At 36.4% G+C, this 25,621-nt stretch overlaps 1 protein-coding gene and 1 long non-coding RNA gene across 5 annotated transcripts; one reads left to right on the top strand and one right to left on the bottom strand.

Moving 5' to 3' along the window:
* The first annotated feature begins 126 nt into the window (after positions 1 to 126).
* On the top strand, positions 127 to 25,487 carry LOC113677245 (two pore channel protein 2). 4 transcript variants are annotated; one of them, XM_027194021.2, is made up of 30 exons: positions 127 to 264; positions 733 to 788; positions 1,732 to 1,808; positions 3,459 to 3,524; positions 8,126 to 8,237; positions 8,894 to 9,010; positions 9,276 to 9,344; positions 10,173 to 10,210; positions 10,289 to 10,355; positions 10,630 to 10,656; positions 10,798 to 10,930; positions 11,584 to 11,649; positions 12,417 to 12,481; positions 12,899 to 12,996; positions 13,256 to 13,337; positions 14,474 to 14,683; positions 16,509 to 16,565; positions 16,950 to 16,991; positions 17,490 to 17,537; positions 18,128 to 18,166; positions 18,586 to 18,632; positions 18,886 to 19,003; positions 19,634 to 19,705; positions 20,034 to 20,119; positions 20,868 to 20,937; positions 21,355 to 21,437; positions 21,637 to 21,718; positions 22,154 to 22,222; positions 23,198 to 23,324; positions 24,363 to 25,487. In XM_027194021.2, exons 1-30 carry the CDS (start codon positions 213 to 215, stop codon positions 24,404 to 24,406), a joined length of 2,319 nt encoding a protein of 772 aa, XP_027049822.2. In that variant the 5' UTR covers positions 127 to 212; the 3' UTR covers positions 24,407 to 25,487. The 4 variants fall into 4 exon arrangements, with proteins under 4 accessions (XP_027049822.2, XP_089052725.1, XP_089052727.1 ...); XM_089196599.1 differs by having other exon boundaries at positions 156 to 264; positions 1,737 to 1,808; XM_089196601.1 differs by having other exon boundaries at positions 161 to 227.
* Positions 4,632 to 5,754, bottom strand: LOC149050050 (uncharacterized). Its single transcript, XR_016183709.1, has 2 exons — positions 5,489 to 5,754; positions 4,632 to 5,024 (listed from the first exon to the last, which is right to left on the bottom strand). It is a non-coding gene; the product is annotated as an uncharacterized LOC149050050 (long non-coding RNA).
* Positions 25,488 to 25,621: the final 134 nt, after the last annotated feature.

Genomic DNA, 25,621 nt, shown 5'->3' with positions numbered 1-25,621 from the left:
AAAAGCTTTGCTGGTCCCGATCTCAAAGTTCCTTACCCTTGCATCCCTGATTGACGGAAACACTGCAAATGGTCAGCAGTAGTCCCCCACTCCGTGTTTTGCTTGATTATGACGGTAAACACCGCAAATGGTCAGCAGTAGTCCCCCACCCCGTGTTTCCCAAGGTCGAAGCTTTCGGGACTGCGACGAATACAATTTCATTCGATCGTGAAATGGAACAAATGGAGGTGCAGAATATCCAAAGTTTTTTAATTAATGACGCTGGTAAAGTATTTGTGATCATTCTGCGAGTTTTTACTCATAATTGTGGAAAATCAAACCTCGATAGATTGGGAACAGAAGTGCTTTGTCTCATATTATCGATTAGCACTGGCGATTCTTAATTTGCAACATTGACGATTTGACTCCAAGAATGCTATCTTGAATGCATTTAAGTCAAAAATCGACTTTAAAAGCCTAAAATACTACATATTAGTCCTTTCTATGATGATGGTTTCCTAAAGGTCTTGTAATATATATATTTGTCCAACAACGAGTCAAAACTCATTTGAAGAGGTTATGTATAATCCCTCAATTCAATGCCATCGACGCTATCCTTTCGCTGATTGTTAGCCCAGTGTTCAATTTAATAAAAATTAAAGGAGTGCATGATTTATTTTGCATTAGATTGTACTTTTAAGCCGAAATCTGGGTTGAAAATTGATTGTATTTATATTGTTCATCTTTCTTTAGACATATCAGGACATGCAATTAACCAGGCAGCTGTGTTTGTAGAAGATGCAGCACAGGTAATGAGGCCATCTCCAATTCTGTTGTTAGTTCATTGTCATTGTGTTTCCTAATTTTGGTTTGGCCAGTTGTAGGGAAATAAGAAGAATTTTCGTAGTCCAGAAGGGAGAGGCCTGGAGCAACAACAAATTACTAGGAAGTAGTGGATGGGGATAGTGATTAACTTCTCCATATCCCTCACCTCTTCATGTATTTTATACTGTTAAGGTCAAGGAAGGCATAACTCTTTTAGTGGTCAAATGATAAAACAAAATTTGCCCCTTTCTCCCCCTCCCTCAAGAAACAATTAGAGAGAAAACCACCTTGTAGGATCCTCTATCAAATATCATGCCTTTGTACTGGGTTGTTTTCCAGAGATGTGGAGAACATCTTTCCTTCAACCAAGAAGGTGAGATTTAGGGTTTTGCTAGGGGGTGAGCATTAGCTGTGAACTGGTTTTAAATTTATTCCTTTATTTGTAAAAAAGGAGAAATTTGTGCTATAAATCATAAAAAAGCAGCTCTGTCTTAACTGTTCAATGGTGTCCTTCAGATTTCTCCATTAAACCTCTTGTCATTAACATTCTGGGATCTTAACTGTGTAGTTATTGAAGGGGCAGATGAGAATTATTTGGCTTGTGACGATATGATGTACTGTATATACCAAGCACAGAGATGTACATCCCTGAAGACTGAGGGCAAAATATTTTTCCATCCAGCTCAACAGTACTCAGCCAGTAAGCTTTCAATTTGGGAATAATTAGTCAATCCAATGCTAAATTCTCTGAAGTAACATTATAAGAATTATGATTTTATGGTTGACAATAAGGAGAATTAAAAATTTGATCAGGGAGTTAAAGGGTTAAATAGGACACATGTCACTGTATGAGTGGCATGATAAATAACCCTTATTATGTATCTCTATGTACATGCAAATCCAAATCCTTTCCATGTCTTTTTATAGTATAGATCAATTAACCACAAAGTTGACAGCAAGTCACTGTGGATGTACAGGTGGTACTACAGCAAACCTGTCAGATGGTAAGCAGAATTATATTTTCTAGAGAAAGTAGATAATGTAGATAATATAGATGAAAGTTACTCATTTTAAACTACAGTCAAACCTTGATTATCCAGACTAGTTAGGACTAGATGAAATACTGTCTGGATAATCGAGGGTCTGGATAATCAAGAACATGAACATTAATGAGGAACAAAAACTGAGGAAATTAAGAAAGTAACATTTAATTGTGAGACAAAACATTTACAAATCAAGGACATGATGATCGTGAATAAACATTTGTGATGCTGTGTAGCTTGTTTATCTTGCATACCACACTGAACGAGCCAATAGAGTGTGAAATCTCACTTAGCAACAAAGCAAGTCTAAGCCAATCAGACCTCATTCAAATGTTCTTCACTAGTTACGACACATACTTTTGCTTTTTGAAAGTGAAACAAACATGCCTTTATTTCACTTTTTAATGCTCTAGTTTTGAAGAATATGGTTACAAATCTTGATCATGACTTCTAAATATTCATGACAAAACTGGGATGAGAGAAAAAGTCTGAATAATTGAGAAATCCAGATTATCAAGGTGTGGACAATCAAGGTTTGACTGTACTGCTAACATCTATATACAGTGAATGGAGTACTGTTTTATGATGTGGGATTAGAACATTTATTTTTAACTCGTGCAAATGAGTTTTTCAGGGATTCTAATATCGAAACAAGTTACTCACTAAGATGTAGACACTGAGGTGATTTGTTGTCCCAAAGTCGCTAGAGCATGAAAGCATATTGGAGTAGTTCCAAGTGAACAAAAACTTGTTGCGTTTGGGCACAAACCTAATACTGAGAATAGCTTTGATTGTTTATGATCTGATATAAAACAAGAACCGTGATTGAATTCAATTATCTTAGGTAAACACTGGCAGTTGGATTGATCAGCAGAGGAGAAAAATAATCCTGTGCTTTTCTGACGAAAGAAAATCTGAGGAATTCATTGCCAAAATCTTTAACTTCAATCAGTCAAAAAGAACTTCTGGTTCTCTCTCTGATTTTTCAGAAGCATGGCTTTTGAGATCAGAGCAACCTTGCATGGCTGCTGCAACACCAATAATTACAATTTCACAATCATGTTTCATCCCAAAATTAAGTACTTTATGCACGAGCTGGCCATAGATATTCTTTGATTTTAAATTTTTAATAGCTGAGCAGCAAATACAATATCCTTGAAAGTTTAATAGTTGAGATCTACATAAATTTGTTCCCATCCACCATGATTACTTCCAGTCAACTGGAAGTAAGCAGAGGTTTACATGTGGCTAAAAATGGCCTATTTTTTGCTGAACTAATGAGTGTCTGTGGAGAGACAAATTCTTAAACTTATAATTAATTTGACCAATTTCAATCCTTTAAGGGCAAAAACATTTGAGCAATACATTGCCAATTTTTGTGTTATTACTTGACTTAGCAGTGATTTTTCAGTTTGCCATTTTTTCTTTTTAGTTTTTAAAAAATCCAAGATGCTGTTAGAAATAATTTTTTTTGAATTAGTTTATTAATTGATGGAATTTTAAATTTATCCCTAGCCTAAGAGTTATCTTGTACAGACTGATATTCTAATTAGATATATGGAAGTGGACTGATATTTCCATTAAAAAAATATGATCTAATTTGTGTTACAGGGGATACACATTTATCATCTTCCTCTACTTGATGCTGGCATTTGTAGAAAAGCCTTCTTCTTTGACGTAAGTATTTGTGTCTTTGTACTTGTATGTGTATCTGATAATGCCTAACATACTTCACATAGCATTCTTTGGAACAAATTTTAAAAGTAAACACTCTCCGATTAGCAAGCAGACTTACAGAATTTTCTAAGTTATTTGTGCTGCATATTTGTTTAGATTAAACATAAAAACACATGTAGATTGGGCCAGATTGTTTATTACTTCTATGTACAACTGATAAAAGAGATTTTCAGTTTTGTTATCTCTGTGCTACATGCAGATGTTATTGGAAAATATATCAACTCAAAGAAGCTCCCAGGTTGAAAACCTTGGTAAGATCTGGACAAGATCTTGGTGAAATCATGGCAAGATCTTTGATAAAATCTTGGCAAGACCTTTGGTAAGATCATGTAAGATCTTGGACAAGATCCTGCAAGAAGCTGCAGGATCTTGCTAAGATCTTGACAAGATCTTTCAATGATCTTGGAAAGATATTTTTAAGATCTTGCTAAGATCTTGACAAGATCTTTTAATGATCTTGTCAAGATCTTGGTTATGATCTGATCAAAATTTTTGTAAAATCATGCAGGATCATGGTAAGATCTTGACAAGATCTTACAACCCTTGCGAAATGGCTTTTGGAATTCCTAGGAATTCCTAGGAATAAAGGTGTGAATTTTCACAGTAAATTCAGACTGGGAATTCCTAGGAATTCCCAACCATAACAACTCTGGTTCTAAAAACCTAGAAATTCCTAGAAATTCCCAAAAATTCCCAGAAATTCCAAGTTTATAGCCAACAGGACTTGGAATTCCTAGGAATTCCTAGGAATTCCAACTCAGAGAACCGATGACTTTCCCTGAAAAGCTGTAAATCTAAAAAATTCCTAGGAATTTCTGGGAATTTCTGGGAATTTTTGGGAATTTTTAGGAATGTTTAAGAATTACTGGGAATTTTAAGCAAAAATTTGAGGCTAATGATATAAAATAAGTACTTTAAATTAAAAAAACCCAGCTAAAATTCAAGTATTCAATAAAATTTATTTAGAAGCTTAATTAAGGCTTACATGTAAAATATTTTTGATTAATTACTAACATCAATGTGTGGTAATATTAGGATGGAATTTGATTTATTTTTCTTTTCTTGAAAACTTCATATGGATTAATCCTCAATTACAGCTATTCATATAAAATAGTTCTAATCAATCATTAAATTTGGTTTGACACAAATTGTGAATAAAATCTGTTGATTCTCTTCCATAAAATACAATTTATCTTAAGTTATATTTATATAGTTATATTCTTGGGAGTGAAGGGGCTAATTACAGACAAATAAAATTGATTTTTTTTATTAAAATCTTGTTGTAACTGTAACAATAAATTAGAATGAAGTTATCCTAAACTGCAAACTTAGCTGCTGTTTGTACTGTTTGTATTTTTTTTCCTGGGCTCACAATGAGTTGGCCTTGAATGAGGTTGTCAACAAGAACCTTGACCATTTTGTATCTGGATTCCTTGACATCTGAATTTGAAAAAAAATAATATATTAAAATATGTATGTTTAAAGCTCAGACCAGGCTTTTAAGATGGCTATGAGGAAAAGGGCATTCATTGGATTCTCAAATTGAGAAATCTTATTGAGTGACTTTTATATTGGAGTTAGTACATCTCTCTCATGGATTTTACTAAAAAAGGGCTGAATACATTATTTTGTTTTTACCAAGGAGGGCTTCTTTATGTACTAAGGTTTGTTATGAATCTTGAATGTTCCCAAACGTGACTAGAGGAATCTTGAAACCTTACTGATAGGTTTATTTCATTGTAAAGCATAAGCTTAAGAAACTGCGGCATGCAAGTGACCGATTCGATTCTCAGAATTTTTCTAGTTTCAGTTGCGCCGAGAGTTATGTAAGCTTAATTCAACCCGCTACATCTATTCTTTTATAAGATTTTGATCACGTAACGAATATCGCAATTTTTACTCACCACAAACTTTCAAAACCGTAGCTTTACAGATGGCCACTCAACCCTTGTTTTTACCAGTCCATATGTCAACTGTTGTCCCTTCTTTTAACTCCACGGCGCCAACGACTTTCTTCTCTTTTATAACACTCACGCTATTCTCGTTTTCCCATTGAACCACAATAATAGCTATCTTTAGAAATGTTATATTAAGCAAAACAGTTGAGAAAAGCGATCAACCGATGAAAAGTACATTCAAAGATGAGCGCCAAATGGAGTCTTCTTTGTTTCCGATCACGGGCATGATCACGTGGATCTTTTAGGACTTGTCATTGGCTAGCAAAGTGAATCCGCTGACTTGCCGATTGCAGTGTTAAGAGAAGCGCCCAACTTTATTCTGACTTCTCCGACCAGTTCTCTGCTTCTAGAAGATGGACAGCTTGGTGATATAAATAAAGATGTGAGCTCACTCTATGTAGAAATAATCGACAAGAATCGATCGTATTACAAATGCACGATTTGTGGCCGAAAGTTGTCGAGGAAACAAAGACTCGAAACTCACTTGAGTTGTGTTAATGGCAAAGGTGAGAAATAACACAAGCCAATCACAGTTTTGAATGCGACTACAAATCGTCTTTTACCCTCATATTTATAAAAGAAGGATACCACATTCGCAAGTATAAGAGATACATAGATGATCCCTGAGTGTACTAGTACCTAAATCTACACAGCTTGACCGTAGCAAGCGTTCAGCAACACGTTCCAACACCGCCATCTCGATTCCTCAGTCAGTCGTTTCCACTGAACTTAAAGCAGTATTGACAACAGAGTAGAGTGCGTCTTACAAAGGAGAAACATTTGTACAAGAGACAGGAGTAGCTATATGCGATTACAGAGGTGCGTTGGAACTCTGGTCCACAAATAGTTATGCACTGCCCGAAGTATAAAACAATTTTGTTGATACCTGACAGACAGAGAAGAACAACAAGTAAACTTAAGAGCTGTTATTATTGAAGTGTGACTAGCACTTTTCATTTTTATATAAAGAAGGACTTGTAATTTGCACCAAAAATAAAAAGATGTAATATTTTTTTGGGAGATCCAGTGATTGGGACATTTAAGAAATTAAGTTATGAAAGGAAACTTGGTTGGTACTTCTCACTACTAACAAGTCTTGTTGACAAATATTTTCAGATCAGAGTTTCAAATAAAGTAAATTGAAGACGTCATATAAAAGGTGTTTTTCCTCAAAGGGAACATTGACTACCTCTGTCTTGTCTGCATGCTAAATGTTTGCAAAGTGTGTGGATGATCCACAAGTATTGGAACTCTTACAAAAATGTTTTGTAAGAATAAAAACAGCAAAACAAATTACAGCAATTAGTCATGAAAATAGAGCAAAAAAACTGAAAAAAAAGCAGCAACAACAATCATGAAAAAAGAAAGATTAATTAGGTGTTGAATTTGTTTGTATAAGGCATGAAATTTCTACTAAAAGTATTGTCAACAAAAAGTCTCTGACAGTGTTTGAGGCAACTGAGCTTGACTGTTTCATGGTTTTCTAACAAAGGCAACCAGTAATGTAGGTTAGGGAAGTAATATAACAATGTAATTATTGTTAATTATTGTGGAAGTTGGCAATTTCCATTTAACATAACTGACAGCTGGTTCATGAGAAAATCCATATTAATGTAAAGATTTACTAAAACTTAGTTTGAGTAATAAATTTCATGATCTTTAAGTTATAAACATGTACATGTATGTATATCTCTTGGTAAGTTTTGTATAGCATACCTTTTATTGAGCCAAAGTTTTAAGCCTCTGAAATTACTCTTTTTCTTAAAACCTTCACATTCAAGGTATTGAGAATTTCTTAGAATTTATGTGGACCTCAGGGTATTAAAATTGCCTCAAATTCAATTCCCAGAAATTCCCAAGAGTTCCACACTTCTTAAATTATAGGTAGTTTGTAAAGCTGAGAATTCCTAGGAATTCCTAGGGATTTCAAGTCCTCACAAAACTGGAGTCTTCCTTTCCCAGAAATTCCCAGTAATTCCAAGCTTTTTAAATCAGAGTTAATTTGCATAGTTGGGAATTTTTGAGAATTCCTAGGAATTCCTAGGAATTCCCAGAAATTCCCAGAAAACTGGGAATTCAGTTTGCAAGGGTCATTTGCATAATTGGGAATTTTTGAGAATTCCTAGGAATTCCTAGGAATTTCCAGAAAACTGGGAATTCAGTTTGCAAGGGAATGATCTTGGCAAGATTTTTTACTATCTTACATGGTAAGATCTTAGCAAGATCTTTTAGTGGTCTCAACTTGCCAAGATCTTGGCAAGATCCTTCCAAGATAAAGATCTTGACAAGATCATCCAAGATCTTTCATGATCATAAAAGATCTTGACAAGGTTCTCAACCTGGGCTAGAGAGCACAAAATTCTTGATCTGGGTAATTCCTTAATAAATTTCCCCCTGTTTAAATTTGACTTCGCTTTGTTTCAAACTCATTTTCTTTCATTACTGTTTTCAAAAACAGAGGAGATTGAAATTCAAGCCAAGGATGAAAATGAATAAAATTGAGATAGACGTCAAATGCAATATGACATAAAAGTGTGTGTTTAATATTGAATCATTTGTCTGCAATCTTTGTTTCATTTCAAGGCTATCATCTGATCCTCGGTTTCGTGGAAAGAGACCTAACCCTCCTTGTGGAGTCACAGAGAGTTTTGAAATCATCTTCCTTCTTTGTTTTGTCTTTGACTTGGTTGTCAAGGTTGGTTGTCTTTGACTTGGTTGTCTTCCCATTACAGTTTTATTAACATCAAAATTCTTGATACTCTCTAAGATTATAATTATTTTAAGGATCCTTTAGGTCTCAAAGTATGGTAGGATCTCTACTGGGATTTAATTTTCTAATTTTGGTCTACATTTGATTATTTAACTTTTATGTAAACAGTTTTGAGTTGGTTGTGTGTCTTTTTTCACTACTTGCATTTCTTTTTATTACTGATCATTTCAATTAATCTATAGCAAAGTTAGATTTTACTGATTTCATGCATGACCCTCAGGCTTGTAGCTTTACAATTATGGTGTTGAAATATTGTAAGCATGTATCTCTGATATCAATTGAAAATTTGATCCAAATTAAAAAAAAAAGTATCCATAGCTAAACATCTTTGAAGGTTTTAAGCTGTCCAGAGCATTAAATGTCATTTATTTTAATGAACATTCTCAAGATCCTACACAAAGATCCACAAAAATTTTTAGATGGCAATTTCTCATATAGATGCACAATGTGCTTGTTCTAGCAATATTCTAGTAGCTGCAACATTTGTTATTCAATTATTTGACAAGTGAATTTAAGATAGGTCTATATTTATACTACTTAATTGAATTTATTCTAAATTCTGGTTTACTTCTGATTTTCAGGGTCATGTGCTGGGAAGACAGGAAGTCATCAAGAACAGATGGCTTCTGTCATATTGTGGGGTACTCATAATCTCCTTCATAGATGTTTTTATCTCACTCAGTTCAGGCTGTAAACTGGTGAGTTATTAATCTGGGAGAGCATGATTCTGAAAATGAGTAGATGAGACATTGTATAACTGTTAGGCAGCTTATTTTGTACTTTGTCTACCATTTTAATATGCATACTGTGGCACACTTTTAGTTAATATGTTTTGCTTGTTTTGGTTTTCAGTATCCAGTGAGGCAAGGTATTAAAAATGAAACAAAATCCAAACTTGCTCCAGGACCTATCTAGCAGAAATGTCTATATTAAATTGCTGATATTTCATTGTTATTTTAATAGCGTGTCAGGATTCACCGCCTTTTCAGACCATTCTTTCTGATACAAAACTCTTCTTTAATGAAAAAACTGGTGAGTGATGCTTTGCACAGCCTGAGGGTTTGACCATAACTTTAAGTTTTGTGATGATAAAGGTTGTACATGTAAGTTAGATTTAGAGCGCTTAGTGAGAAAAATCAAACTGAAGATAAAACTGAAAAAAAAAATCCCAAATAGTGAAAGAGCAGCCTGGTACTTATATACAAGATGACATTGAGGATTCATTATTTTATATTTTATGTATTGATTTTAAAATAATACATTTCAGATTTCAAAAGTATTCTTTCTCCAGAGTAACTGATATTTTGTTACAAAATTGACACTACAGGTGGAAAGATCTCTTGCTTGGAAGCATGTGCAATTTAACTTGGCTGGGACCTCTAGACTCTAATTGAACCTTATAATTATTTATATCACTTGGCCATGATACCCTGAAGGTTATATACCATAACCTGAACTGTGCAATACATTATGCCCCATTGCAATACTTACACTGTGATTCTTAGGGCCAGTTATTTAAACTAAGTTTAACTGTTGTTTAACAAAACTGCTTTCTAAACTATCTTGAATTTAGCTGAATCTTTTATCTGAACATTTATTTTTGTGAACAGTGTCAAGGAAGGATGTTTATTTTATGAAAGTAAACCTCTTGTAGAGAATATGTAAGGCCCACTATTTGGGTTAGACCTTGTGTGAATAACTGGTCATTTAAGTTTTGGGAAACAACCCCTTGCAGTAATTGCTTCCCTCAAAAATAGTCTAACCTGGTTTGTTCCTCAACACAAAATTTTTGTGTGTTTCCTTTAAAAGCTACATGTAAACATGGATGTTTTATATTTTCCAAAATAATTTCTCCTACAGTTGCATGCAATAAAGAGAACAGTACCAGAAATTCTCAGGTATGAACCATTGTCTGACTTTATATTTACTTATACTTACAGTTTACATTGTAGCTGAGTGTGCTCTCATGTTTTTAGTGTGCTGTTTCTTCTTCTTCTTCACCTGTGGTTCTTTGCCATGTGTGGTATGCTTCTGTTCCCACAGGTAAGTCACTTTGTCAAATCCTACTTTTAGCTGTTATACTGTAGGCCTGAATATTGTGTGACTGCCTGTCACATCCTTATTGCTCCTTAGTGATAGTGAATGTCAACCAGCTGTCCTATGACAATCTTCATTTGTCACTGTCCTTTTAGTGTCCTCAAATCAAGCTGCTGATGACCAATCACGTTCAAAATTTTGTTATTATAATAGTTTTGACTACATGTAACTCTCTAATCTCTCTTTTTTTCTTGTTATGCCATATTCTTCACACTGGAAGGCATCAAGACATAACAGCACCCTTGCGGTAAAGTACCATTAAATTACTCTCTAACTGACAAACATTGACTCGTCAAATTATAGATTCGCACATTTCAGCGTAAGTGTTATGTGACTTGTAGTAAATCATATGCCGCTCATAAAGAGGTAATATGCATTCATATTTCAGAGTTACCCGTGTAGCGACCACAATAATGATTCAGCCAGTGGTGCAGCTTGTGAGGGTTCTGAATTTTTCCCAAAGCTGGAAATATCTCTGAGGAGTCTTTTGGTTCTGTTGACTACAGCTAATAACCCAGATGGTAAGAATAACATGTTCAAGCAAAACTTCTTTGAGATTACTCTGAAACCTTTGAAATATTTTTTACTCAGTACTTTTGAATTTCAACCTTGTCAGCCTTATAACTGACTTATTGGGTTTTCCAGGCCAATCAGTGTTGAATTCATAGCTGCCTGGTATCTTCTACTGCGTATTTTGTTTTCTAGTCGTTCCAGACGCATAGTTTGCCAACCAGTTGCAATAGTCACGACGATTGCAGTGTTGCTTTCTCGCCCGTTTACTGACTGATTACCTGGAATAGGGAAAGATCTAAATAACCAGTAGTCTGTTTTTTGTTTTCTTCTTATAGTCTCAGGAACGGATGGTTGCATGATGCGGTATCAATGGCGTGTAAGGGCTGGGTCCAGTTTTCTCGCTCACAACACAACCAAGACACGCCCTGCCATTTTCGTGTCTTCCCCAATCTCTTCAGGCCCAAACGTTTTCACTTTCTAAAGAAAGTATATTTCTTTCACTTTAACGAGAGAGAAACAGACTCTTAGCCGTCTTGGAAGGATTTTATATATTTTTACTCGCTTGAGGACTTGAAATGAATGGTTTACTTGTAAATAAATGAATGATTGGTTGACTGAGTTGACTTTCTAATTGAGACGTTTTCTCTTTGTTTTGAATCAGTGATGATGCCTGCTTACATGAAAAACAGATTCTACGCAATTTTTTTCATCACTTTTACAATAATTGGTGAGTACTTAGAGGAAAGATATTAAGCTGAAGTTCATGTTTCACAAGTTTCATCTCTTGATCGAGTGACCCTGCGCTCCACAATCGTCAGTAACTACTTACAAACTTTGTACAAACTTTGGTAACCCTCACGAACGTAGTGATGAGAACGTCTGTTATTAGGCAGTAGTAGGCGCTTTAAAATAGGCAACTGAAACGACGAGTTGAAGGTTGTGTTAACCTTTTCCAGTCCATCTAATGGAGTGCCAAACGATTCGCGCGTCCAAGTGTTAGCGACTCCTTCCCAGCTCTCACAAGGATTTTCAAGCAAATCGACTTGGTGCGAAGGGTCTACCCTGTGGAGAGGTTCCTTTGATCCTAAGATAAAAAAATCGGAAGAGGATACGCCGAGTTTACTTACAGGCTGATTATTGACGCCCCGGCAGAGACTGTGTACGTAAGATTTTTCACGTCACAGGGGAGGTTTATAATAACAATAACAGTAGTCTCTCATTTTTGTCCGACGTTGTCCAATTTCAACGCAGTACTATCTAAATGTGCTCAGTCTGGTCTGTTCTGTGTCAACAGTGCACATTGCGTTGACACGCTGTTAAACAACGCTATTGAAAAGGATAATTTAGTTTTATCTACTCAGTTGATAATACTAAATTACCCTGTTATACTCTCCCACCGACGCAGCACCACAGTTTTTTTAGAAACTTACCCCCTTTAAACAAGTTTTAAATTTCTTCAATACTATACCATAATTCCTCTTTTCTTTAATATAGGTCTTTACTTCTTCTTGAATATGTTAACGGCTGTCATATATAACCAGTTTAGAGGATACCTGACCGTAAGTCTGCTCTTTAATTGCCTGTATAATTGCCTATTTGTCTTTTCTTATTGGTATACTCATGTCGCACGCGCGCACACGGTTTCTTTGTTTATTTGTGCGGCATGACATGAGCCTAGTCATTAGAACAAAACTCTCTTTTTACCTTCATTGAATCTGCGGTGGAAACTGTTCAGAGTTTGATGGATTCAGCCTGATTGGATGCCGCATCCACTGGATAGCGGTAACGTGAAATGCACCTCAACATATTATCTATTGTCTTTAGGGAAAGAAACAAAATACTTGCCTCAAACTTTTTTTTGTTAGCTGGTAATACTAGGTTATTAGTGTAATGAATTTATAAATATTTAGCTCTTCTGATATTCAATGGCTATTAGGGTTTCAAAGCTTTAGTTACACGATTGAATTTTCCTCCAGAGTTCGCTTCAAGCAAGTTTTTTTCGTCGAAGAGTTGGAATCAGAGCTGCATTTGAGGTTCTTCTTAAAATTCAAGATCAAGATGGCGATGTGCCATTGTAAGTAGCAAACAGTTTTTGACGCGAATTGGCCGCGAAAACGTTGCCCTTAGAAAAATAACTTTTTGTGCAATGTTCATTGGCTAAATGAGAAAAATATTAAGAATGCAAGTGCCTAAAGTCAGTATAACATGCAAATGTTTTTACATTTTTTTCTGATGACCAATCAATGTTGTAGTTTTAAAGTGATTTTTATGCATATCAGTGTCATTTGCACCAATAAGTAATTGTTTGTGTTCTCGTCTAATAATTTTTACAGAGGACATGTAAGCACAGCTGACGCCAAAACGGTCATCGAAAAGGCAAACATTGGCAGAAGAGCCAGTCAAGTCGTATTGTTGGTAAGGAGTTGTTTCGCCCTGTAAAAAGTCAAAGGCTTCTATTGACCGGGGGAAACGATGATTCTCTGCTATTTGCTACACAGAGGAAACAAATACGGCATTTCTTTGGCTGTAGACTCACTAAACTCTTTACACCCAAACACCAGAGTGCACATTCTCCATACTTTTCTGTATACATTTCTTAATGTGCTGACAAGGAGAATCTGGTCAGAAATCAAAAGCTACTCTAGTTGGTTACCATTTCCTTTATTCTCGCGACCTTAATGTGTGATTCAGGAAGGGTATTGTAAGGAGAAATTAGATGCTAGTCACTCCCAGGAGTGCAAGGCTTAAGTGTGTTACTAGACGCCTAAGGGCTTTTTTGATCAGTCAGATGCCAAAAAAAAAGGACTCGGTCGGCTCTTGATTCACTGACTTGCATCCATATTCCTGCGCTTGGTGCCGGTCACTTGCACTTTGTTTCAACTTCTACCTGGTTCCTTGTTTTATTGCACCCATTTTGAAATCACTGGTGGTCCCTGTAATCTGATTGGCTCTAATTGGTGCGATTTATTCATGAATCACACCATTTTTTTTGCTTTAAATCGCACCATTTTTCCAGCCAATGAGGAGGCTACACTGAAAACAAAACAACCAATCAGATTTCAAGGCTTGTTTAAAGTAACCAATGTAATTGCAGGAAAATGAAAGACAAAGAGTAACATGTGGCAAATTTTGCAACCTTTGTTTCCAAAACTCTTGTTCCCCCCCCCCCCCCCCCTAAAAATGGATGAATTTAATTTCAAACTAGCTCAGTACTGCATCAATAAAATATTTGAACTGACCAAGTCGTACTTGGGCGATTTCAAAATGGATGTAACAAAGTGGTAATTGAACCTTGTGTCGTGCAATTTTGGTCTGAAATCATACTTGTGATTTCAAATCGAACTTGCGCTGTGCTGTGCAGTTCAATTACCATTATTTATATCCTTGGTTGTCAATGGTCCGCCATGCGATTTGATCGGTAGGGCGATAATCATCTGAAGATCGTCTGCAAACTTTATAGTCCTTCTCATATGTAATTTAATGCTAGCGATTCTTTTTCCTTTTCTCGGTGATATTTACAACTTTTGCTGTTTTATTTCTTGTCTTTTAAGCGCCTGGCTAAAAACACCACAGGTCACCTTGATGCGAAGCAATTTCAAGACTTGTTTGACGCACTTGACCAAGTAACCAGACGTCGAATTAGACCTCCCATGAGTTACGTGGAGAATCCTCTGCTGAGAAAGATTCAAATTATTGTATCTAGCAGATGTTTTGACTACGCCGGGGATTTAATGTCTGGGGTTAACGTGCTTCTTGTTTCTGTAAGTGTTCTGTAAGTGTATGAAGCAAGGGCACAGGTTGTGAGTTAGTAAGTTAGTGAGTGCGCACGTACGTGCTTACGTACATGCATACGTACTTACGTGCGCACATAGTTCGTGCGTGCGTGCGTATTTGCTTATCATTCCTCAATCACCTGCCTCTCTACCTTGGACTGTCAAATTAATTAAATTGATTGTGGGTTAATGATAAATGAGTGTTCTCATTTTCGATTTTTTTTCCGCCATTTTCTTAATGTTCTTTTCCTTCAGCACTCGTTTCACTGCCTCTCGTTTCACTTCGCAATGTATAGGTAATGATTTCGAGTGCAATTTGTTGTTAATAAGCACGAGTAAATTTTTCAAAGACAAAAAATTACACGAGTCCGTAGGGCTTGTGCAATTTCTAGTCTTTGAAGAATTTACGAGTACTTATATACAACAAATATCACCAGAAATCATGTTGTAACTTGTAAATATTTTATATGAAAAACGTGAAAATTCCTTTCAGCCCAGTGTTGTCTCGGCCCTTTAGGAGAGTTTCCGACATAAATTTGTTTATGAATATTTCCCCAACGTCCAGTCGTGCATTTGTTTGAAAATACCACCAATTCATACCGTGAATTTTTGATTAATTTTAGTGTCATTGACTTGAAATTTTCAGTCATCAGATTTGATTCTTGCACTCTACCCACGAGGAGAAGTAAACACCGCTTGTTACACCCTACACAAATTTTAGGTCATTGTTAAACGTGTGAAGAGTACTAAGAGCAATCACCGGAATTGTAAGACTGTTTTAGTTTCATGACCTCACGGATCTAAAGATTTTAACCTCCCGCTCGCACCCTTAATTATTCAAGTATTAGTGTACCAAAATGGCAGCCTAGTGCAGTTAGTATAGGTAATCACTTGATTTCTCGTGCAATATAGAATAAATAAGCACGAATAAATTTTTTCAAAGACTAACAAGTGGGCGAGTACAATTTGCGGTCTTTGAAAAAATTAACAAGTGCTTATTTATTCCAAATTGCACAAGAAAAATCATGTGATTACGTATTAATAATATACATGAAAAAATACGAGATAGCTCATCATAATTATGCATAAGCGAAGCGCGCGCATCAAGTGCAAAAATAATTTATCCAAATCGTGCGTTCGGTCAAAACAACCGCGTACCATCACAACAAAAATATACAATGATATTTTCACATCTTTAAGGCACAATGAAGCTCAGAGTCCGGCTAAATAGTTCAAGGAATTGTTCAGTCTGTGTCCAAATCACTTTCGATGAAATGGAATCCTTAACCATGTTCGTTTTTAATTTCGGCGTAGGGTCGCTCGAGCAAAGTGTTGAGCTGGGTCGGCTCGTAACTCTCGATTTCCTTGGAAGTTCCCTTCTCTAAACACTACTTTCTCCAAACCGACAACCAAAGAGCACTGCCTTTTACAGTGTTTTCGTTGTTAGAGCTGTTTTTCAGCTGCTGTATTGTTTTTGTTGTGGCGAAATAAAACTTACTTAAAACGCCGGCAATTGTTTCGCTCGCAAATTTTCAGCGTATCCACCAAATGTTGCGACATCCAAGCTATCTGTGAGTTTCTTTGATTATTGACCAATCAGAGTGTCTGGTTTGTTACTTCTTTGCACTGAATTAAACCTCTTCTGCTCTGAATTACCTGAAAACTGCATTTATCTTAACCAATCAGAACTGAGTAATTTTTTCATGTATCTTATTATCCTGGAGAAATTAATTTTTTTTTCCGAAGAGGTGGAAGGTTTTGCACCAGCTCTTAGAAAAGTTTTTTTCCTTCTTCTCTCTTTTTTTCTTTTTAGATCCTTCTGGACTTTGAATACGACAAGACTTGGAAAACAAACAACTCTCATTTATCAGTAAGTAATATTTCTGGAACGGATTTTCAGCAAATAGTTGCGTAAGAAAAACAAAGTAGCCTTGTACCAGAAAAAAGTATATTGACTATAATTTGTATAGTTTTGTTAAGGTTATATAGGTTATCGTAAGTTTAACTCGCTGTATAAAAAAAAGAACTCTGTAGTGCTGGCTCTCTACCACATACTTTCTTATTCGTACATATAATACCTGAATAGCAATGAAGTATTTACATGTACATTTTATACTAGAAAAACCTACTTTCCCTGGTAAACATTTACACTGAATTGTGACAATCTGAAATTGGAGATTGATTAATTTTTGACGCTCGAAGTTTCTCACATTTCTAATGATCATTGTGTCTCCGTTGTTTTTTTATTCTGCAGATTGTTAACTTCTTTTTCGTGCTATACTATACTATTGAACAGGTAAAACAGTTGTATATCATCAAATACTGGTCTCAAAATTAACCGAATTACATTAGATCTGTGTTGCCAAATAGAAGATGCTTTAGTATTTTAAGGTCCAGTTAAGCATTTTGCATTCCGATTTTAGTAATTTGCCTTCAGTTTTAAAATTATTGGTCATTATTGTTGATGATACATGAGGCAGTAACGTAGCCTTAATTTGCCTACTATGGTATCAAAAGGTCATTGCTTTCTCACTGAAAATTTCCATCTTTTAAACCGTTTTTTTTGGTGTGTGAGTGTCTTTCTTACTTTTATTTTATTATCCTTTTGGATAAAGGGGGGGGGGGGTGGGGAGTGAAAGGAAACCCGATGTTGTGTTACAATAGTGATTTTTCACAGAATGTCAACAGAGTCCATGTTTAGCATCCTAGTTTACATTTGTTTTGTTTTCCTCAAAAAGTCGCAGAGTTTTCTAGGCTGACCCTCTGTCTTTAAATTATTGTCTTTTTTTGCTAGATCGTAAAACTGTGGGCTATTGGTTGGCAAAGATATCGTTCATCCTTGGTAAGTGAGGACATTTAAGGATAAGGAATTTTTATGCGCAACATTTCTTAAAGCCTCTTAATACTGAAAGCTGGCGTGTACAGGGCCACACGGGTTGACGTGGGTCGGTACCAAAAAAACCGTCTGGCCCAGTTTCACACGGCTTTGTCGCAAAAACTTAAGGGAAAAAAAAGAAAGGAGTTAAAAAAATTCGTGTTTTTCGTGAATTTCTTGTTCTGCCGCGAAAAAACAAAGGAAAAGTTCTTATTGTAGAATCTTTTTTTTTTTGTGGTTGTCTTGTGTGCGCCCGTCGATCGTATTTGGTTTGAAACAAAATTTTCGTAATTTCTAACACTTAGTGTTCGTATGATCAAATACTTATTGACTAAGTCTGGTCGGGCATCATGACCTCCAGACAAATATTTTCCCGTCCGCCCTCCCACTCAGTCAATAAGTACATATTTTACTGATAAAAATTGTGAGCCCGTATTTGTTACGCCCGGTTAGGATGCATTATAAGTGTGAAAGACTTTAAGATCTTAAGATGTTTGTGACAACTGGTACTGGGAGTTTACTTTGGAAGTAAAGAACTGATTGCTTTTTTTCCACAGGTTGATATCTATTGTGGTGTTGTTACCCTCTTATTGGTGGTATGTATATATATATATTTATTTTATTTCATCAAGTGTACTTAACCTTTTGACCCTTAAGAGTGTCTATGCTGCTTCAAATTTCTCCTTTCAATACCCAATCACACATTAAGGTCTCAAGAATATTCACCTTGTGAGCACCCTAGGAAATGTATGGAGAATATGCATTCTGATCTTAAGATGAAGGGTTAAGCGCTCTTAGTCAGCGTTGTCAGAATTATTTTGCAAAGAATTTACGATGTTGTTCTTAATCCTTTGGACTAAGAATACGGCAGTTTGGAGGGTGAGAAAAGGACATAAAAAGTGAAATGTAGTCGAGTGAGCCGAATATTTTTTCTTAAGATCTTCATGTCTGTTTTGAATAATCAGTTGGTACTATTCAGTTGATTGAAGGCGAACTGCTATTGTTTGCGCTTCAGGCCCTTGAGATTGTCCATGTCTCTATCTTTGGCCCTCCTTTCTCGAGGTAAGTAAAAACGTTATGATACACAGTTTCCACGTCTTCCTCGAATTTTATTTCTGTATTGCTTTTTTGCTGTGTTGCGTGGCTTTTCTCTGCTTCTTCGTTACATATCTTTCTCTTGGAGTAAATGCAGGGTTGGTATGTCTTTGAGTCGTTGGAAAAGCCTCATCAACAGTCTGTTTTAGTCATAGAAAGTTGAAAATACTCAATACCATAAATTGAACTTTAAAAGGTTTTTTTTCCTTTTCGCTCTCAGCTCATCAAGTAGTCAACCTCTACACAATCTAGAAAGTATCTTCTCCTTAGCGAACATGATACGAGTAATCAATATGTTGATTATCTTCAGACTTTTGAGAATAGTTCCTAGCATCAAGGTACGACAGTTTATCTCTTTATTACTCAGTTTGCATTTTGTTAATCAATGAACATCAATGTAAGACCCTTAACTCCTTCATCGTGTAAGCAGCACGATTTTGGTGCTTGACGGGGCTGCCGAAGCTATTCCCGCGTTGTGTACTGTTCAAAAGAGTCATGGCAATTTAAGACTTGATTGTAGACGAAAAAGGAGGAAAATTATTTTGTCTCACTAAGAAAATTCCTGGAAGTTGAGCGATGATGACTTAATTTTCTATGCACCATTGGCGGCATTATTGCGCAATTGTTAGACCTATAAACTACGTTGAGTGGCAAAAGTCTGTGCACGCTCTACTACTTTTAAAAGTAATCTCTCTCCCAGCTCCTTTTCAATGTCGCCTGATGTTGACAAAATGCTCCATTGTTTGAGGGGAAGGGGGAGGGGAGGTGGGGGGGGGGGAAGGCTTTCAAGTAACTTAGTAGAGACGAATGACAAGATTTCAGGTTATTATGTTGAGTAGAGGGTTGTCGACCACATAGTGAGGAGAGGCGTGCCAACTACTTTTGTCACTCAATTAAGAGTTAGTCTTATTACTGATGTTGATACTTTCACATCTTCTCTTATGTTTTGTGTTTTGTTTCCTTTTCAGTCTCTTTCCCTCATTGTTGAAACACTGATAAAATTATTAAAACACTTGCGGCCTTTTGGGGGCATTATAGTGGTATGTAGAATATCTTTTGCTTGCAAGTTGAAAGAAACTCACAAATAATTCTCATCTCCACTGAAATTGTAACCTCAAACGACAAACAGTTGCAGCATAAAAATAAGAAATAGCTGCAAGCAAAATATTGCTTAGATGGCAAGCTTCAGATGAAGCTGTCATGACTAATTGTTTTTCCGGGTTTGCTTCTCATTGCCCCTAGAAAAGATGGGTTTTCCCATTATTGTTTAAATAGTCAGAAAGGTCCTCTCAAAGCATTCAAAGCTGACTAAACACGTTTTAAGAACAAGCGTTGGGTTCCTTGTGACAGTGGCTTATCTCGTTACAGGCCTCTTATTATGTGTTTGCCATATTGGGAATGATGCTCTTCGAAGGCGTGACCAGTCCGTCAGCTGTCGGTGCTGAAAAAACAAGGTAAGTTGTTTCAATTGATTGTAAGTTTAACCTTAGTAAATTCTCAAGATTTACCAATTAGTAGAATTTCCCCAGGATATTAGTATACTTCTAAGCAAACAGGCGTTGAGAATAACTAGATACATCAACCAAGGTGGTTTGACCACTAACGCTCCCAACTTTAATTTTAAGAACTGTAGTCCAGACGATACGAGGAATTAGGTGTTGGTTGTTAAAGGTTACGATATACTGTACAGCATTACAGGGCGTGAAATTAACTTTTTTTTCTGATAGCCACTTGGCTCCTAAATTCTTCAAAGTGGTAGCCAATTCAAAAAAAGTTGGTCGCCATTTTCAAAGACAAACAAAATCTTTCTTTACGCTGTCAGAGTTCTAGATAGACCCTCCAAAATTAAGTTAGGGAAAAGATCTTTAACGTGCTACAAAGTGGACACTAGGATGGATGATATACAACGTTCAGGCTCATCTAAATCCAAGATGGCGTCTAGTTATCGATCGAGAAGCACGTTCTACGTTTTAGAAACAAACTTAATGAGAAAGTTTGCCGCGGATTTATCTTTGCAAATCTTTTTAATTCACTATATCTCTTGGTAAGGTTATGATGAAACGTTCTAGTCGCCAATTTGGCAATTAACTTTCAGGATTTGGTCGCCAAGTGAAAAATTTAGTCGCATAGGCGCCTGTATTAGGCGCAATTTCACGCCCTGCATTAGGTGTGTTTTGACCGGTGTTTTGTTTCAATTCTCAGAATTCTTTCTCAAAAGTGTGGTTCTTTTGACCAGTTGCAGTACTACGCCAACAATTTCGACGATTTTGGGGTAATGCTCACTTTTTTTTATAAAAAAAACTTCTGCCGTCACCTCAAAGCACAAAAACAATCAGTTACTCAACTACTTCGAAATACTGAGCTTCCAAATCTACAAGCTAACAGTTGGTCGCCAACGCGACTGAAATTTGGACGTTGGCGCCTGCAATCTGAATGCAAGTATCCAGCGGGCCTCTTTCCCGGCGTTTTGTTAATTTGAAACTCAGAATGGCAGTAAACACATTAAGATAGGTTCACAAGAAAACATGTGTAAAGAAACTTTCTCTCTGACGAAGGGCTAACGCTCAGAACGTCAGCTTCGGAAACTCTTCACGGTGGCCAATTTAAAACCAAATTATCCCGTAAGGAACTTACCCCCTCTCATGTTAGGTGAAGGTTTTTTCAACATGTTTTGTTCATTTATCTACAGGCAGCTTTGGTTGTACTGTGGGATCTGATGGTAGTGAACAATTGGCATGTATTTCTTAAAGAGTACGCCGCAGTCGTGAGTAGGTAAGTTAACCTTTCTTCTTCCTGTCAATATCCTCGTCGGCAATTATCTATGGAATTAAGGGATGTACAAATTCAACTCTGTTGGGTTTTTTTCGCACCATGCGTAGTTACAACAGCTTCTTTACACGTCAAAATTTTATAGACAGGGGTACAAGCTGTATCGTTGTACTTTAAACTTTACTCAATTTTTTTCTTTCAGTTGGTCACAACTATATTTTGTTGCCTGGTATCTTATCTCAGTTATTCTCATCATTAATCTGTTTATTGCCTTAATTCTCGAGGTAAGTCTGCTTCCTTGGCTTTCTCCGCGTATATTTCTATTTACCCTTAATAGCCTTTCAACAATCAAGAGCTTCTTTTGTTGATGATAATTTCATCTCATTACCTTAGTGTTTGATTCAGGAGTGATGTTGTAAGGAGAAATCAGATGCAATGCACTCCTAGGGTGATGACAGATTGAAACGAAAGTCGAGTACGTTGAAAATGATCGGTCAGCTTTTCTTGCTATGTTATTGTTTTAGAGGTATCCAGTCAGTGGCGATATCTTTATCATGGGTTCAGTGAAAATACACTTTCCATAGGTTTTTGACTTTTCGAAGTCATTGATTTGAAACGATTTGGTATTTTTAATTACCCAATTAAGTGGGAACTTCAAAAGAAAGGTTTTGCTTTTGGAGTTGCTGAGAAAGTTTGAGAGTTTGATCATACTTTCATAGGCATTTATCAGTCAATGGGAGACGAAACAGCAAAGAATGAGACAAAACGATGGAATGCGGACGCTTGAGGTGAGTTTGACCAAAAAAATCTAAAATTTGCTCATCATTTGGCGATTTTGTTTGTTTGTTGGTTTTTTCGTTGTAATTGGGTCAGTTGCTGGGACAGTTGCTTATCATACCTCCACCAAAATATGTTAGAGAAAAATCACCAGTCGAATTCCACCACTTTGCGATGTCAGATGGTCAGATGTGGAAAGATCCTTAATGTACGTGGAAGGGCAGTTCCTTCGCGTGAGTCCTCGCTCATGTGCACAGCTTATCAGAGCGCATTTTTTACAAATTAACCTCTCCTGTATATCACTATTTGTTATCAAAGCGTTTTTAGACCAGTTTATTGAGTTGAACCGTTTGATAGCAATTTGTCAGAATTTTAATTTTTAAAATAATCACCAACAAATAGCATGTGTAACAAAAAAGGAGGACGATGGCTGCCTACTCCTATTAATATCATTTTGAACTGACTGGTGTAACAGACGTTGATTTTAGCCGATACTTCCGGGAGATTTACAGTCATACACATACACACGTTAAACGATGCTTAAAAATGCTATAGGCGCGGATAACATACGTGGTTAGACGTATGATACACACTTTCCATCCGAATTTTTCCTGGTCTACAGTGAAATACTGTACTAAGTTTTTCATAATCTTTTACCCTAATATGCCTCGGTAAAGTGGCGTAATAATGTAATAATGAAATGCGTCATAATATACTGAGTTCCTAGTCAGCGGGGCACAAGCTCCTTGCTACTATAATTTGGATTAATGTTCTTGAACAATTTCAATAAATAGACAAATAAAATAAATTTTATATTCGGTAATGGGTCATAGAAGACGGAAAGACCATTAGTGACACACGCCTGCTGTGTGTTCGGCTCATTTTTTTTTTATTTTTTCCTCATACTTTGATATGATTTTTGGTCTATTATTGACAACATGGAGTCTACTTTTTGGAAACAAGTTTTGTTCTTGTTTCTCCTACAGACCGAAGCGACATCACACGTAGGTAACCGTTTTCATCAACTCTTTAGCGCCGACTTAGTTGAGCCGACTGAGGAAGATTTAGTGATTGAATTGTCAGGACACCACCATTATAGATTTAATGTTCAAGGTACTGTTGAAAATACCGTAAACTTTTGCTTATGGATGAATTATTATCCTTTATTGCTATCATTGTGTACTCAAACCCATGTATCTCACAAAAAGCCACTGAGAACGCAAAGTAAGAACAAGCCTATTTCCTCAAGGACGGGAAAACGCAAGTAGCTAAGTAGCATTTGGTTTTGGTTTATCATTTGACCGGTTGCGAGGTGGGCACGAATTTTACAGACCAATCAAAGAGCGAGGTGAAGCAAAACCAATGCCTTCCCAAATTAGTTTCATCCTCTTTTGCTCGGCTGAAAATTTCTCAGAGATATAGTCAAATCTCAAGCTTTGCACCAAACAACCTTGTTGCCGAGGCCATTCATCTTTACGGATTCTGTGCGCCTCAGGGATCAGATGAAGAGAGAATGGTAGCAAGTTGACAAACAAATCAATTTTGAATGAACTTATCTCAGGGGACGAGTGGGTGGGTATAGCAGCCTGTGTTCATTTTGGATTCTTTGGTTGGATCTTAGTTAAATGTTTCTTCCGACCTTAAAAGAGTGTGAGCATCGTCCACTTTTGACTCGTGATTAAACACAATAATGAATCTATCTAAAACACAAATTGTTGCGGAAAGACACTCAACAAACTGTTAAAGCAAGGTCTTCCGAACTGAACAGTGACATCGAAGAATTTCATGGGTTCAAAACAAACTTTGCATCATATGTATAAAAAGAAATCCTAAGTCCTCGATGTTTAAAGTTTCAGAGTCTCACGACCAAATGTTTACTAAATTGAAAGGCCTTTCTTCATATCACTGTCCCTGCAGATGTCGATTGAATATCCTTTCTTTTCTGAGTAGTTAAGGAGATTTGTCATTCGGTGTCTCTTAGTCTTACCTCAAAACTTAGGGAAGAGAGCAAATAGATGTACTTACTGCAAAATGGTCATTGACAGACAACCATGAAAAGTACATTGTTCTAGTTCAGTGTTGTAGTACTGTTTGGCCCTAACGTTTCTTAAATTTAAACTGTATTGTAAGAATTTTATTCTTTGCTTACAGGCTCAGGCGAAATGTCTTGCGGACGACCGTTTCAATCATTATAGGCTCTGCTTGGTTGACCCAAATGAGGGAAATCTGCCGAGTGAAAACAGTCAAACGGTTGTACCGCTCACTTGAGGAGTGTTTATATTCACACGTTTCCAAATTCGTCTGTTTCTTCGTCTTTTGTACGTGCAACGTAAGGATGCCATCTTAGATTGGCGAAAATTACGTCAACTCTACTTGTTTTCGTTCCTTATCAACTGCGTTGGTTACCCGCTCGTGGCACCCTTCATATAACATTCTTGGACGGTAACTAATACCCCATTCACACCAAAGATTAAACATGTTTTAGGGCTGTTTTGTTAAACACGTCTAAATTTGTTTTTCACAGAAGCTGCTGACACCGATGTTTGTCGACTTTAAATTTAGTACATTAAAAATGCAAGTTAGCGACTATTAGAAACTTTTGAAAAATTCAGTTTTTTCAGTGCTCAGATTTTGGTTTTTATTCAGTTAAACCTGGTTTGACTAAATTTCTTTCGCTGGTGTGAATGGGCTATAAGTATTCACATTTTTTCCCAATTGATCAAAGTTCCCATATAAGTTGAGACGGTGAAAGGCGTGCCCCGTCTTTAAGAAAATCTTTTACTTCAAAAGCATATTTTGTATGCACCTGAGGCTTTAAACGTAGTCTTGAAGTTATTATTTAGCACCCCCCTCCCCCCCTCCCTCCCGTTGATTTAAAACTGCAAGGAAACGTATGGTTTTGACCAACGAAAGTACTGTTAAATTTTATTCTTTTCCTACTGATGAGGCGACCTGCATAAGAAACCTTTGGAGGTATCTTAATCGCAGGTTAATTACTAACAGGCTATGAAAAGATGTAAGCTGGCCTTTTTATTAAAGTTAAGCACTTTAAAAAGTTTTGCGAAACCGAATTCAAATGCACCTTGAACCAGCCAAACGATTAACCAACTGAGCATTTTAAACCTATAATATCACTTTCTGACGTTTTTCCAATTCAATACTATCCGATAGTATAAAGGCTTTAGATAATTTAGGAGTGTTAAGAATTCGATAGGGCTCTAATGTACAAATCAAAATTTTTTTGCAAGGCTGTAAATAAACTATTGCTATGGTTTAGAATGTGTTACGACTTATTCGTCTCAACAACCTGCGCCTCCAAAAAGGTAGCGATTTTGGTGATCACGTTTGGATTGCATTCAAAGTTAATTTACAAAGATAATTCTCTATTGGTTACAATGTCTGCAATTCGG

The sequence above is a fragment of the Pocillopora damicornis genome, chromosome 2, assembly GCF_964200805.1.
Source record: "Pocillopora damicornis chromosome 2, jaPocDami1.2, whole genome shotgun sequence".
In the NCBI taxonomy this organism is placed as follows: Eukaryota; Metazoa; Cnidaria; class Anthozoa; order Scleractinia; family Pocilloporidae; genus Pocillopora; species Pocillopora damicornis.
This window is presented reverse-complemented; position numbering and strand designations above follow the sequence as displayed.